The sequence below is a fragment of the Drosophila subpulchrella genome, chromosome X, assembly GCF_014743375.2.
Source record: "Drosophila subpulchrella strain 33 F10 #4 breed RU33 chromosome X, RU_Dsub_v1.1 Primary Assembly, whole genome shotgun sequence".
In the NCBI taxonomy this organism is placed as follows: Eukaryota; Metazoa; Arthropoda; class Insecta; order Diptera; family Drosophilidae; genus Drosophila; species Drosophila subpulchrella.
This window is the reverse complement of record NC_050613.1, coordinates 23,425,252-23,440,701: the sequence shown is the minus strand read 5'-3', so window position 1 is coordinate 23,440,701 and position 15,450 is coordinate 23,425,252. Positions and strand designations below refer to the sequence as shown.

The 15,450-nt window shown below is 37.1% G+C and overlaps 2 protein-coding genes across 3 annotated transcripts in view; one reads left to right on the top strand and one right to left on the bottom strand.

The window, feature by feature from the left end:
* The first annotated feature begins 467 nt into the window (after positions 1-467).
* Positions 468-15,450, top strand: part of LOC119557989 (1-phosphatidylinositol 4,5-bisphosphate phosphodiesterase) — a 53,300-nt gene continuing 38,317 nt past the window's right edge. Inside the window, exons 1-2 of one of the 2 annotated variants that reach the window (XM_037871084.1) lie at positions 468-895; positions 14,283-14,326. The gene's annotated coding sequence lies outside the window, so the exon portion shown is untranslated. Of the gene's footprint in view, positions 896-5,439; positions 5,627-14,282; positions 14,327-15,450 lie in introns of those variants that run through there. The other variant, XM_037871085.1, reaches the window with a different exon arrangement.
* LOC119557991 lies at positions 7,325-10,016 on the bottom strand. The gene is made up of 4 exons (XM_037871090.1): positions 9,677-10,016; positions 9,157-9,563; positions 8,328-8,818; positions 7,325-7,844 (listed from the first exon to the last, which is right to left on the bottom strand). The coding sequence occupies exons 1-4, from the start codon at positions 9,840-9,842 to the stop codon at positions 7,580-7,582; spliced, it is 1,329 nt and encodes a 442-aa protein (XP_037727018.1). The 5' UTR covers positions 9,843-10,016; the 3' UTR covers positions 7,325-7,579.

The window sequence follows — 15,450 nt, the reverse complement described above, 5'->3', positions numbered from 1 at the left end:
AAGATCACATTATACAAAACATAGATTAAATAAATAGAATCAAATTAAAACTCCATTTTAATGTTACCGCCAAAGTGGATTGAGTCCCCGCTGCGGTTGGCGCCCCCGTTTTCTAGATTCCGTTAGGCGAGCAAACGGTCATACTGCGCTGGTCACACCATTCCATATCTCGGAGCAGAGAGCAGATCTTGCATCTCCCTTTTTCACTGACTTACGCTGAGGCTGTCTCGCTTCTTTACTGACACTTACGGTGGCTTACGTTTTGTTGACATCTTCCATCTCCCTTTTTCACTGGCTTACGCTGAGGCTATCTCCCTTTTTTACTGACACTTACGTTTTGCCGACACTTACGTTGTCTTACGTTTTTGTGTTAAAACGCGAGGAGTCTCTTTCAAAATCGCCCCAAAATTCGAACGACTCGGACGCGTTTTTGCAGCGTGGGTGATTTCCTCCGTCGGCGTTTTCGGCGGAAACCAACATCAACAGACAAAATAAAAACAAACAAAAAAAAAACGGTCAAATCGGAAGCGGTGAATATTGAATTAAAACAAAAAACTAAAGCCGCAGAAAAAAAACCAAACAAATAGCGCAAGTAAAGTCCTTTCCAAAAAAAAAATCAGCGCAACACGCGCTTTTTGTCACTCCTTTTTGCCTTGCGCTCTTGTTTTTCTTTTTTTTTTTTTGATTCTGTTTACCGAGAACTTTTGTATTCGCGCGTTGGTAAACAACTCAAATTTTTTTTGCGGTGTAAGTTTTTTAAAGTGCAAAAAAACAAAACAGAAAGGTAAAAAAAAAACAGAAACCAAAACACAAACACAGCGACAGACAGACGCGAAGGAAGCTTCAAAAGAGAGGAAGAAGGGGAAGAGGCAACGAGGCGAGGGGCGAATCAAAGGTAAGCAGAGCATTGCGAAAAATGCGTACTTTTGTTGTTGTCTGTTTTGCATATTTAAAAGTTTTGTGTTTTGTGGGGGTTGCAAAGCGAAATTAGTTTTTAAAGCCCTCTTTTGGGCGCCGCATTTAAGCTAGCATCCTGCAAGACCGAAAGGAATTTGCAGCCAGCTACAGTGGCCATTCAAATTAGAGGACTGCTAGTCAAAATTAAGAACTAAAGTAGAAAATACCTTCTAAAAAATAAAAATGTAATAAAAAATGTCAAGCTGTTAATATATAGTAGATGATTATTTTATTTTGTATCAAAAGGTAGCTTAAGGATGCAAAGATATATTTCATCATGTTCTGAAAATGAAAACCGACTAAAGGCTATTAAAATAAAAATGATATAAAAAATGTTTAACCTTTTAATATAGATCATTAATTTATTTCATATTAAAAGGTAACTTAAAGATACAAAGATATATTTCATCATGTTCTAATAATGTTCTTGAAAATTAACTTCTACTTTAGAAGTAGCCTTCAAAACGACTACAGCTTATTAAATAAAAAATTGTTAACCTTCTAATATAGATCAATAATTTATTTCATATCAAAAGGTAGCTTAAGGATGCAAAGATATATTTTATCATGTTCTAAAAATGAAAACCGACTAAAGCCTATTAAAATAAAAATGTTTTAAAAAATTGCTAACCTTTTAATACAGATCATTAATTTATTTCATATTAAAAGATAACTTAAAGATACAAAGATATATTTCATCATGTTCTAAAAATGTTCTTGGAAAGTAACTTATACTTTAGAATTATTCTTAAAAACAACTAAAGCCTATTAAAATAAAAATGTTATAAAAAATGTCTAACCTTTTAATATAGATCATTATTTTTTTCATATTAAAAAGTAACTTAAAGATACAAAGATATATTTCATCATATTCTAATAATGTTCTTCAAACTTTACTTTGGAAGAAGTCTTAAAAATGACTACAGCCTATTAAAATAAAAATGTTATAAAAAACCTTTTAATATAGATCATTAATTTATTTCATATTAAAAGGTAACTTAAAGATACAAAGATATATGTTCCATGTTCTTATAATGTTCTTGGAAAGTAACTTCTATTATACCAGTGGCGGATCCAGAGACGATTCTTGGGGGGGGAAATTGAACTTATTCTTCGATTTGGGGTTCAATCTTATTATTGCGAGAGAAATACAGTACAAATTATAAAACAAAAATTATTCATCCCAATTTTTAGGTAAACAAAGTGGTTATATTTGAAAAGTCAACCATATGCATGCATTACAGAGTGCATGCATTTTCAGGTTCTGTGGTTCCAAGGGGGGGGAAATTTCCCTATTTCCCCCCCGTGGATCCGCCACTGATTATACAATTCTTAAAAACGACTACAGCTTATTAAAACGAGAAGTTAAATGTGCTTTTATTTCCACAGTTAGGTACATTTGAAATGAATAGGTTTGGTTTTTATGGAAAAACCACGGGTAATCGGTTAATTTTTTTAGGAAAGCTATGTGAGTACTGTCTGTGTTTATTTATTTTGTTTCCAGCCTGAAGGAAATTTGAGTACTGGTATCATATATAAGGCCAGACAGTTCGTTTTTGCTTGAATGGGCTATAACTTTACAGCAAATAAACATTTAAAGTTTCCCGTAAGTCATGGGAAGTTGCTTAAAAGTAACAGAAACCTTTTGTTTATGGGGAGGTAATTAGAACTGTTGTTTAATGGGGAACTTCTTGTTTATTTTGGAAGAGATCTTATATTTCTTTAAAGTTTTTCCCTGAACTGATGTTCTCGGTTAAAAATGTTTAGATGTTTGTAGGAAATGGAACTACGATTTTGAGCCACTTTAGAATGCATTTTAATTTCTGTTTTTTTTTTCCGAGCACTAACTCAAATTCTTGTTTGTTGGTATTACGAAAAACCCCCTTTTGGTAAAGCGATCGTGGTCCAAATTGTAAATGATTAGCCAAAACGTAAACTTGGCCCTGAAGATGGGCGGAAAAAGGGAGCGAAAAGGGGGAGGACCAGGTGAAATACATAAACAAACAAGCGCGCGAAGAGGAAGCTCCGCAAATACATAAGTAAATGAATAAATAATGTAAACAAAATATTAAATTAGAAGAAATTTACTTGCGCGCACGCCGACGCAAACACAAATGAAGGGGGGGAGGGGGCGATAATAAAGCGGGGGAGAGGGAAACACACATAAAATTGAAGCACTGAAATTTACACACGCAAAAAAACGACGTCGGCAGAGCAAACAAAAATTCGCACACCCTCTCCCTCGCACCCATTGTCACCTGGTCGCCCCATCCCGCTCCCACCCACAGTGGCCACTTGTTTTGCTCTCTGCACTGCGAGAAAAAGCCTAAAAACGACACACAATAAATATATATTTAAAGTATAACAATAAACCCTAAATACATTTTTATTTTGTTTTGAAAATATTTAAGATGTCATAAACAAATTGTTTAGTATTAATAAACACTCACTCCGTATATAATAACTTATATTAATTAAATTATTAATTATTAATTAAAAATGTACATATGTAGTTTGGTTTTATTTTTTATTTTACTTTCCTATGTAGAATTAGGCCTTCCAAAATGCTTATATTCATTAGCATCGTTTTAAGCAGACCCATTTAAAAAGTTTTTACTAATAAGATCTTTCCAGATCAATTTTGCATCTGTTATTATTTTATATTTATAAGACCTTTTCCACAACTAAAGTACCGTTGTCGGTTTGATATGAAATTTGAGAAATGACTCACAGCTGATTATTTAAATCTGATTTAATTGTTGAGCCTTAAATAAAAAATGTAAATTCAAAATAACAGTCATTAAAATGAGTAACATTATAATAATAGATATCGAGCAGATACAAAAATTCTAACATTTTTTTATAAATTTAAGCAAAATGCTTCTTCAACCATGAATCTTTACTGTACTGCTTAAATGCGAAATAATACACATACATACATACATTTATCAATGAGTCACATCTGAAAAGTGTTCGGTGACAGCTGAGTTTTTTAAATAATTAATTTTATTAAGATCTTAAATTCACAATTATTCTCTGTGAAAAGTTTCAGAATTGCAATTGCATTAACGAAGCTTCACTGTATTGCAGTGGCGTACTTTTTGTGGCAAGTGTGGCGATCAGAAGCTTTCTTCTCCTCTCTCTCTTTCTCGCCCTCTCCTTCTCCCAATTCCTTTTGTTTGTTTGCCCTGCAACCGAACAAAAGGGGGCGGGGCTGATAGGCGGTGGGCGGTGGGTGGTGGGTGCCATGGGATTGTGCAATAAAGCTATAATAACAAAATAACAAACAAACCGTTACAGCGACCGCCGTCGCACACTCATCGCACAAACACAGACGCACTTACGGTGGGTGGCAGAGAGAGAGAGAGAGGTGGGCAGACGACGAAGGAGGGGGGCAGCAGGCGAAAGAACAATAATCATATTTGCACGCGCTCTCCCGCTCGCACGATCGGCACCCACGCAAACAGAGGGAGTGAGATGGGGACAGGGAGTTAGGGAGCCAGCGAGCGAGGGAGAGGATATGCAACAGAGAGCGTCGGTACAGTAGGCACTGATCGAGTGAGAAAAAGGATTACAAAAATATTGAAGGTTATTTAAAAATGCTTATTGATACAATTTTTTTGAACTGGCTCTACATTTTTGTACGTTATTTTTTAATGGACCTAGCGTTCTGGGCATTGTTTATTACTCATACGCACGGTTGCCTCTGATCAATACTTTATTTTAAACTAGACGGCGTAACTTTAAACCGAACACTTATTATTAGCTCTTTCTAATTTCATTAAGAACTCCAACAAAATGAATTAGGAGACAAGGTAAGACATGGAAGACCTATCATATAAGACTGAATTCCAATTGTCATACATGTCGTATGAGTGATGTATTATTATGTATGTATAGGTATATAATTGTATATTGTTAAATTTCGCCAACTTTGTTATTTGCTGTTGAAAGTGTCCACTGTGTTTGCTTGTAAGACATTTTCAAGCCTGAGCCTACAAATTTGTAAGTGCTAGAGTTGCCAATTGGTACTTCTCGGCGGGGGGCCACTGTACTTGAGATAAACCCTCTCCGTTTCGGGTGCCTAGTTCTCCGTCGCTGGCTCTCCGTTCTCAGTTGGTCAGTGGTCGTCCGCCGGAGCTTTTCCCGTTAGTCCGCTCCGCTCGCATAAATATAATCCGCGATAAACAGGGGAAAACGGGCAGAGCGAGCAAGGAGAAAGAGAGAGTGACGGAGGGAGAAAGCAACGTGTTTCGCGGTTTCGTTTTGGTTTTGGTTTCAGTTTCGTTTGGTTTCGCACAGGTTAAGTTTTTCAATTGTGCTCCCCCCTCTTTTTTTTTGTTTTCTTTTTTATGTGCGAATTCCCATTGCGATCGGCGTTTAATTTGCAATGGCTTTTATTTTGTGTAAAATGATGAATACAATAAAGGTGCTACAAAAAACATTCGGGTGTCACCTGTTGTGAGAAAAGAGAGTGAGAGAGAAAGGAGAGGCAGAGCGGAAAGAGAGAGTAACCCCACTGATCGAACTGTAAATCGTGCAATGCTCTTCAAACTGAAATTCGCAAGGCGGGAAAAGGCAAACAAATATAAATAAACAAAAATAACAAACAAAAATACATAGGTAGCAACAACAAAACAGCAAAAGCCGAAGCCAATTAATTAAATACGTAAGTTAAACACTGAAGAGAGCACCAACCACTATGATAAGTACACTTAAAGAAAGGTTTTTAAACTATTACCTTTACTTGGTATTTATATTAAAAAAAAAAACCTTATTTTTCGGTGTAGAATAAGTTTGAAAATTCCCCAAATTTTAAAATCTACTTCAAAGTCACTTTCATAATTCTGGAAATATCAAAATTCATACTCATTAATTCACTGACTCATAATATTATTATTAACTAGGTTTCCCCACATCATATAAATCATTTTTAGAGGCTCCCTTATTATACTTTATTATATTAAACATCCCAGAAAACCAAACACTATTCAAAGAGCCCATAATTAAATATCTGGGAGTTACAAGGGATTTAAGAGGCCTACCAAACACATGCCCCATTCTGTAATAGATAATGTCTGTGTGTAGGGCCAGTTCCGGAAATATTCTTATCTCTCGTATGGAAATTGCTTGGTAACAATTTATGGTCTTGTATGCAGTAAATAAACTTGAATTATCATAAATTATCAAAAATCGCCGAGGATTACCAGTTGGAAGATAAAACGTTGGATGGCCAAACACGATATTATCCCCTCCCCCACTTTTCGGTGGATATAGAACATCGCTTTGTTTAGGGTTCTATATATAGAACCCTGAGTCCAGAGTGCAGGTGTTTTTCTTTTATATTCGTCGATAAATAGGCAAAATAAAGGAGAATCGAATTACATAACCAATTACAGATTAGTTTGTTTAATTAAAGCGCCTGTCCGATGAACTGACTCCATGTTCCATTTGACATATCCATTGGGATGGACACAATATAGACACCACTCCCATTCGCATTTTCACACCCATTGCGACAATTATGGGTCGCATTGTATTATGCATTTATCGAGTTAAGGCCTTTGTGCTCCCGACTCAGTTCACCTCGCTTGATTTGATTCAGCGATTCAGCAATTCAGTAATTCGGATGACATTGGGCCCTCCAATGAATAGCATTCGTCGAACTGAGCACGCGGCGTATGCGTACTTTTTTTGTAAGGCTCTTCCGCACTTTTACTCGTCAAAAAGAAAAGCAATTACCCATAATAAAATCGTTTTATAGTTTTATTTATTATTTAACTGCCGAGGTAATTATTTTGAATTTTTTTTTGGCTATGGACTCATTATTAGCAACCATTTGTGGACGAATCCATAAAACCATAAAAACTATATATTATAATTAACTCTACATAGTTATTTTTCTTTAAGACAAGCTATAATTATTTTGTTTTAGTAAACTGCAAAATAAATACTTGATTTATTCAATGCATATACACGTATCTATTATAATAAGACTGGGTGTTTTATTAAGCAGATACAACCCAATAGTCACAACGTTCTCACCAGTAATTCACTAACGAACTGTCAATCGTGTTTGAGCACCATTTCGAAATTAGAATGAAATGTGTGTTTCGCGGTCGACCGCAAACCAAATAATAATGGATTTGGACAGTCACATTCACATTCAGATATTGCAATCAATTGAGGTGGAAAATACAAATGGGATGTGGACATGCACATACACACACAAGTTGGACTTGCTTATTTTTGTGTCGGTTTGGAGTTTCATCATTAAATAAAAACCTTAAGTACTTTGGTATTTATTTTTATAAAGCCTAAGGAAAAATAGGGGTCGGCTGCAGCTTAATAAAAACACCACTTGGACTCTGAGGGTAGGGGAAAATTTTATTTTAATTTTTTTCTTTTTTCGATAGTGATATACTGCGACAAAAAAAAAAACGAAAAGCTATCTAATATGCGTGTGCAACAAATTTGTGTTCGCGTGTCCAGAAATTTTCTCACGAGATCCCCGCAGCCCTCATTGCTCAACTATTGGACTCCGATAACTGGCAGACACTTAGTCATCCTTGAAAGCCCCGAAAGTGTCCACTCGGAGTCCGTTTCGTATCATCGGGTCAATTTAATACATGGCGAAAAGCAGGAAGACGGCAGCCAGCGCCATGCGAAGCATATTGTCGGCCATCGGCGGTGTGGAAAACGAGGGCGCCAGACAGTCTAGGGTTCCGGCCACCAAGTGGTATAGGCAACCCTGGAAAGTTCCCCACTCGCGGGCCGTGAGGTAGAAGATCAGACAGCGGGCCACGCCCATGCTCCTCTTCAGGTTCGAGATCTCCTCCTGCAACTCCACATCGATCTCGTTCTGAGCCAGCGCCTCGTTGTATTTCCTGTGGAAAAATCAGAGATCGAAACATCAGAACAGGTTTTAAAAATAAAAAAGAAAGACCTTTTTTTCTGTAAGGTCAGAACTATTAAAATCTTAAAATTTAGAACTGAAATTAGTAAATAATTTGTAGATATAAACTGAGGATGGATTTTAAAATTACCCCAATAGTACTCCAAAGTGTGGGTTCTTAAAAAAAGTTTATGATATCATACCATCTTTCAGAATTATTAAAATCTAAAATTTAGAACTGAAATTAGTAATTAATTTGTAGTAACAAACTTGGAAGGATTTTATAATAACTATTCAAAAAGAAGTCTGAAGTTTGTGTTCTAAAAATTTTTTTATGATATCATATCATCTTTGCGTATGAGAACTGTATGTATTATCTGTTTAATATGCAAAATTAGTTGATGGGTTCAGAATAATCTAGAAAGTCATTTAAAAGACCATGAAATCATATATATAAAATGGATTGACTACTTACATCTCCAGCTTGGCCAGTTCCTGTTCGCATTGCTTCAGGGTCTCGTAGGCGTTGTCCAGCTGCTGCTGTTTCTCGCCCAGGGCCACCGACATCTGGTCGTTCTGCAGTAAAAACTTATCCTTAATCGTGAGCAGTTCGTCCTCCAGTTGGGCATTCTCGCGCTCCAATTCGAGAGCTCGTCTCTGCTCTTTGGCCAACTCGGTGGCACCTTCGCGATATTTGGCCAACTCGCGGAACATTTCAGAGCGGCAGGTGCTCAGCATTTCCGAGAAATACTCGCACTCCAGTGACTTGGTGGTCAGTTCCTTGTGCAGAGTGGCTTCCCGGGTCCTCGACTCCTTCAATTCGTTGTCCAGTTCGGTGCAATTTTCCATGGAAACGCGGGCGCGACTGATTGCCGTCATCAGCTGGTTCCTCAGCTGTTCCCCACGACGCTGCTCCAAACAGATCATTTGGTTCCGGGTGAAAAGTTCGGTTTGGGTGCGAGCGGCCTAAGGGATACATTGGTTTACATTATAATATGCTACAAAAATAAAATAGATTTAGGTTGGGTAAGGTTTAAAGGTTTAAAGCTGACTGATGGCACTCAGGGTTAAAAAACTTCATAGCACTAATGTATTCTATAGTAGGTATTAAACGTAAAAATTTCGACGCTGTAGTATTACTTGAATGGTCTCTGAATAGATCTTTATAAATTATGGCCCGAGTTTTATATATTGATAAAAAAAATATAAGCCAATAACATAAACAGAGATTTTCAATAAAAATGTAATTTTTCTTGACATATATATCAAGTTTAAATAGTTACTAAGAATGTTTTAAAACTCACATGAGCCTGGTACTTGCGAACTAGGGTGTGAAGGTCGCAGACTTCGGCCCTGCGACGGCGCCAGAGCTTCGCCAGCATGAGATTGAAGAATCTGATGGCCAACAGACGGGCTTCCACGTCCATTGGCTGCTGCTCAGACAGATCCACATCCTGTTTATCTAAAACCTGTACCACCTGCTGTGCTTTTTCCTCTATTTCCTCATCACTTTCATCGGGATTTAAAATGGGATTACGGGTGTGGGTCTTCTTAATTTGTCCCCTTGATTTTTTGACCGCCGGCAGTGGGGCCTCATTCGAGCCGTAAAATATCGAATTTGAACTGTTGAGATTGCGACGACTATTGGCGGGCAGTTCTCTTCCCGGAGAAGTCGAAGGTACCAGACGATCGAACATGCGTTGCAGTTCGCCTAGGGATGCATAACGATAAGAAAAATCGGATGGTATTATCGATAAAAGTTGATATTGAAAAATTACAGATGATTTAAATGTTAAAAGATTTGAAAGTGCTTATTGAGCTTACCCATTCCCTCCTCCAACTGCTGGTCCACGACGCGCCAAGAAGAACTCCTCGGCTGGTTGGGCCTAGCCATATCGATGGGGCACAACTTCTCCAGATCCTGCAATTCCTGATAGTCGAGCGAACTCACCTGAGGGTCGAGATCCTTGGATGGCTTTGCTGACGACATGTTCACCTATCCTGAGATGGGTTTACTAAAGCAAATCCCCGCGATAAAGCAGTGTTAAATGTTTAAAATCTGGTAATATTCAAAATTTGCCGAAATATTTTAGTGTAAATGAAAATTTTTCTGAAACTGTTTAACCCTTTACTTCGATGTGGGTGTGTGCATGTTATAGGCACTGACTGACAGTCTTTTCACAGCCGTCTACTATATGGTTTTTAAGACTGATTCTTAGGCTGCTGCTCAGAATGCTAGTTCTTATAAAGGAATTTAAACAAAATTCCTTAATATAGATGATTGGCTTGGATGGATGCATTTCTTTTTGAGGCTCCTTATGCGACCTTTAACCTCGTTTGGCTTGCTTTCAAGGAATGCTGCTGGGTTCATTTAATGGCTCGCCTTCAACTCATTTCCTCATTCATTTCCCACAATTCGGCGAGTGTGTGTGTGTAGTCGAAATATCAAACGAGAAAATTACATTATTGACTCACTGACGTCGTTGCCGTTCCCGTTCCCGTTCCCATTCCAGTTTTCCTCGGCTCGTTCGGTTTCTGTTTCTGTTTTGGGGTTTTGGTTTAGGTTTTCTTTTTTTTTTTATGGCCAGCGCGCACCGCACGCCATTTTGACAGTTTGAACGCTTTGCAAATAAACCGTTAGAAGGCATGGCGTTGACAGCATGGACGTCGCGACGCCTGACGCTCCACTGTGAGAAAATATGGCACTTTAAGTTAAGGGATTTTCATAGAAATTTAAGATATAAGATATAGTTTTCTAGCAGTTAAAACTTAAGTGCTTTATAAGGAAGAGAATGCGATAAAATTTAAATTTTCGAAAACGCGAATTCTTCAGTATAATTGCGTTCTAATCGAATCAGCGCCTAAAAATTAAGGTTATGGTAAATTTATATGCAAATTGTGTATATTAGTATTATATTATATTAAACAAACATTTATTAGGCTTTTTTTCGTGTGTGTTGATAAAGGTTTGCTGGACGGGACATGATATCAGCGAAGCTGGGGGCAAAAAAAAAATGGTGGGGCTGCAAATGCTTGGGGAATGGAGTTGCCTGTCGTGGTTAACATGTTCTTTTTTCTGGCTGGGCAATTACCTGGCATACAAACGGCGGTGGATACATGGTAGAGAAGATTAGATACGACCCGGGAACTCGCAGATACATTTACATCCGACAGACTGAATTTTCTGCACTTTGCAGCTTGCAACGGGTTGGTACACAACGTATTTGCATGGATAAAATGTCCTAAAAAGTGGTGGAATACCAAAAATATCTGGGCATGAATTCATGAATTCTCATTTGGCAACTGTAACTTAAACCGAACTATTTCCTTTTATGGTACTTGCTTTTATTCAGTGTTAAATACAACGATTTGTAATACTCACACTATAACGTCTTTGAGATAAATCAATGTCTGATAGCTTTAATTATTTATCTTGGCCTAATTAAGCCGTTGAAATCGTGTTAAGACCGTGTCAATATCTAGGCATTGATAAATGCCCAAGTGCATATCGTAATTACTGCTTCTCACCGTGTTTATCCGAGAGATACAAGTAGCACTTGAAGCGAAAGTATCTCAAGGTATTCTAGCAGCCAGAAGTATCTCATGGCTTTCGCTCTCGCTTTCGATTTGATCAAAGATTGCCGCCGCAACAAGGAGGCTGGCGAATAAATTCAACAAACCCAAGACCCAAAGGCACCGTCTTGGAAAAGCGGGGGTGGTGGAAAATGTGGAGTTTTCTGGGAAATCAACGAAAATCGAATCAGGCCTAAAACACACACACACACACACACACAGAGAGACCAATACACACGCACACCCGAAGGGCAGGGGAAAAGTGAACAATTTTATTAAAGCAGCCGTGTTGCGTGAAAAGCCAAAAGGTTTTCCCCCCAGACCGCTGCTTCCGCTTGATTGACCAACTGACGAAAGGACAAAAAGACCGAATGACTGAATGACCAGTTGACAAACGGACAAGGAAGTACCTTGGTGATTACTTACATGGGTACTCACTTTTTGGTACCTCTTGAATGTACTAAAGTGGTATTTTGGAAATATATATCTAGAGATATTCAAAAATATGATGTACTATCTTTTGATGGTAAATTAATTATTCCAAAAATACAAGGGCTTAAAAAATTGTAACTACATTAATATGGATTAAATTTATTCAGAGGAATTACCCAAATGTAAAAAAGGGGTATTTTGGTTGTTTTTACCAGTTGCTTTTCTGAAAATTTGGCATAGTTTTAATTAAAATATCATTAGGGCGTCGGAATGAATGTTTTCCAGAGCCTTGGAAACGCACTAAGGGAAAACAAGGGAGTGAGGGCTAAAAATGGGTGATAAAAGGGGTGGGGAAATGCCAAAGAGGCAAAGAAAGTGGCAAAGGGAGTGACGAAGAGGAAGTAGGTTGACTGCAAACATCATCAAACTAATTATGAACAAGCCGAGCAGCAGCAGCAGCATAAAGTCGAGTATCTTTTGCATATGAAAGCAGCTGGGAAATTGGAACGCCGTGGCAACCCCCCTTTCACCAGCTCAGACCAACCCCAGCAATCCCCCTGGCCCCTCACCACCGTTGATTAAAAGTTTGCTGAAAAGTCAACACAGGAGCTCTGGTTTTTGACCAGACCAAAATGCAATTTGCAGTGAAAAGAGTCGCAAAAGTTTCGCTGAATTATTCAGCGATTCAAGATGAATTTTTCAACTGTGGCATCATTTTTTGAATGTCCAGGAAAACTAAAGGAATCTACACGGAAACAAAATATGCATGGCCATTTTAAGACTTATAAATATTTTTTAAAGTTATAATTTTCTGTGCTTAATAAGTCTTGATTGTAAAATAATTGATCAATATTAAGAAAAGGTTTAAACAAATAGTATTAGATCTTAAGAAAAATGATTATGGGCTAAAACAATGATTGGAAACTTTAAAAGAATATTTAAATCTTAAATATTTTCAAATAATATGTGTTATGACTTATAAAAAAGGATTGATGCTAAAAGAAAATTTGAATATAAATTTAATAAAAATAATATGTGTACAAAAAATATTTAAAACAAACATATACTCTGTCGGACTTTTTTTTTTAGAAATTTTTGATTGGTTATATATTAAAAAATAAAATTAAGTAATGAAATTAGGAAATAAGATAAATTTAAAAAGCCTTTATCAATCAATAAAATAGAAATCGTATTAAAAAAAAGCTTTCAATTTTATTTTTTTTAAATTTTAAATTTTAAATGTTTTCAATTTTTCTCCGTGTACTTAACCAAAATCCTGTGTGGGCGTGGCACTTCTTCCTGTCTTGCCGCCCTGTTTTTTTGTGTATGCCGTAAAGCTCGAGAGCTTATCCCAGGCCGTAACCCCCCCGGAATTTCCCCCGCTCCTCTATTATGGCCTGCCCTTTTTGCAATTTCGCTGCTCATTTGCCAGCTTTTTTATTTGCATAGCCGTCGTCGTCATCGCTGTTTGTTGCCTCTGCCGCCTTCGTTACCTTTGCCCCCGCCCCGCCCACCTGGGCGGCTGTATTTTATTTTATTTGCATTTGTTTGTAAATGATTAACAAAGAGGTTAATGTGCACAGCGAGCGAGATAAACAGCGAACAGGGAACGCCAGCTGAGTTTTCTTCTTTCTTTCTTTCGTTTTTTATTTTTTTATTTTGGCTTTTCCAAGGCAAGGGCAAGGCAGTGGGTGGTTTTTGGGGGGGCGGGGTCAAAGAAAGGGGTTCTGGCAGCTGGAGGAGCTGAAAAACACACAGCGTACGCGAAAGGCAAATACACGGGATCAAGATTAATACACTGGAATTGGCAAATGGTTAATATACACAAATATTTATTGGGAAATGTAGTTTCCAGACAATTTTTTTTTTCATCTCTTAAAAATTAAAATAAATTGCTAAACAATGTTTAATAAGGAAATCGATAGATTTAAGGATATATCACTCACAGGGAAAAAGTTTATAAACCTTTTTATGGTTTCCAAAACTTAGGAGTCCTGTAAAGCTAATGGTTAACTCTTATTTATTTACTACTGTTTAATTTAATTAAATTTTTTATTATTTTACTTTATAATTTATTTTGCAGTGCAACGAAAAATGGAAATTTAGTTCATTAGGCACCGCTGTGCACGTGTGTGGTTATTTTTTTTTTGTATTATTATCTTGGTGTGGGTGGTGGCATCATTTGGAGATGCACACGGATGACCTTCACTCACACACACACACAAGAAAGCATTTCACTTATGCTTGTGTGAGTGCTCGTCTTTTCCTTTCTTTTCCTTTATTTTGTTTGATTTGGAAAATTAAGGCCAAAACTGCAGCAGACGAGGGACTTGAAATATGTGTATATAATGTTACAAGCATTCTGCAAACTATTCTGATTTTAAATTATAAATACTATATATATTTTGCAACTTTCTCTTTGCAGTTAATTCCTTAAACTACGCCCACGGCTTTAAACTAAATGTTGCGGTAAGTAAAAGAATTTATTTAATATTATTTTAGGGTTTTAAGCAGAGAAGGTATAAATATAATAATTACTTATATTGGCCAATGTATCCATTTGCCATTTTATTTTCCCTTTAGTTTTCTCCAAAGACCCGAAATATAATCCCAGAACTGATTGTGGCTGGCGATGGCAATCGAAGTTTTGAAGTTTAAGTTATATAGTACGACTCTTTTTAGCTTCTTGGCCGCATCTTTTCTTGGGCGAAACACAACCGACAACTTTTGAGTATGGTGAAAAGTTTGTTTTGGTTTTTATTATTTTATTATTATTAGAGTTGGTTCGTTGGCTCTGTTGGTTTATGTATATTTCATATGCCATGAATGGCACACACGCACAGTGCCACACACAGATACACCACACCCACACGGACACCGATACAGATACACATACAATGGGCCAAAAGTTTTTGTCATGGATTCAAGTCGGCACGCCTCAATGTATGCAACACACTTGTGGCTCATGTTGTATTAATATAATCACTTTGGGAATTTTCCCCGACTTACCAAGAGCACTGAGAAAAATTTATTGGTTAACTAATTTGATTTAATCAGGTTAAGATTTCTTTAATTTCTAAAATGATATCATATTTATAAACTAGATTGTTGAGTCTCATTCTATGGGTGTCGCAGAAATGGCAAAATCAAAGTGCATAAATATCTGAGCACAGGGAAATGTAAACTGTAGAATTTACCATCGATTATGGTGAATTTGATAAACAAACATGGTCCGCTGCTTATTGAAATAAACAAACAAATAAACAGCATGCGGTAATATTTACATTTGCGAAAAGCAGATGTTTAACCCTTAATTCGGGAATGAATTTCTAGTTCTAGACAATTTTTCGTTCAGTGAAAAGCAGAAGCAGCAACACGAGCATGTTAAATGGATATTAAACTATGACTATGGCGACTGCGGTTCCATGTACCTTTTTTTTTAAAGGGGGTTTATCCCCCGATTCTGCCAAAACTTGGCCATTATGTTCCAGTTGATGTTTTGTTGGCCACCGTGTCCGCATCCCTGATTATGACAGTTATGTGTCGTGTGCGGGTGCTTTGGTGAGTCAGTTTCACTTTCACTTTTCAGTTTT

Excerpts from the sequence above, each read along its gene's own strand:
- LOC119557991 (XM_037871090.1), bottom strand. The coding sequence starts at position 9,842 with ATGTCGTCAGCAAAGCCATCCAAGGATCTCGACCCTCAGGTGAGTTCG. Across the intron at positions 9,564-9,676 it reads GCAGTTGGAGGAGGGAATGG|GCGAACTGCAACGCATGTTC; the intron begins GTAAGCTCAATA and ends ATGCATCCCTAG. Across the intron at positions 8,819-9,156 it reads TTCGCAAGTACCAGGCTCAT|GCCGCTCGCACCCAAACCGA; the intron begins GTGAGTTTTAAA and ends TGTATCCCTTAG.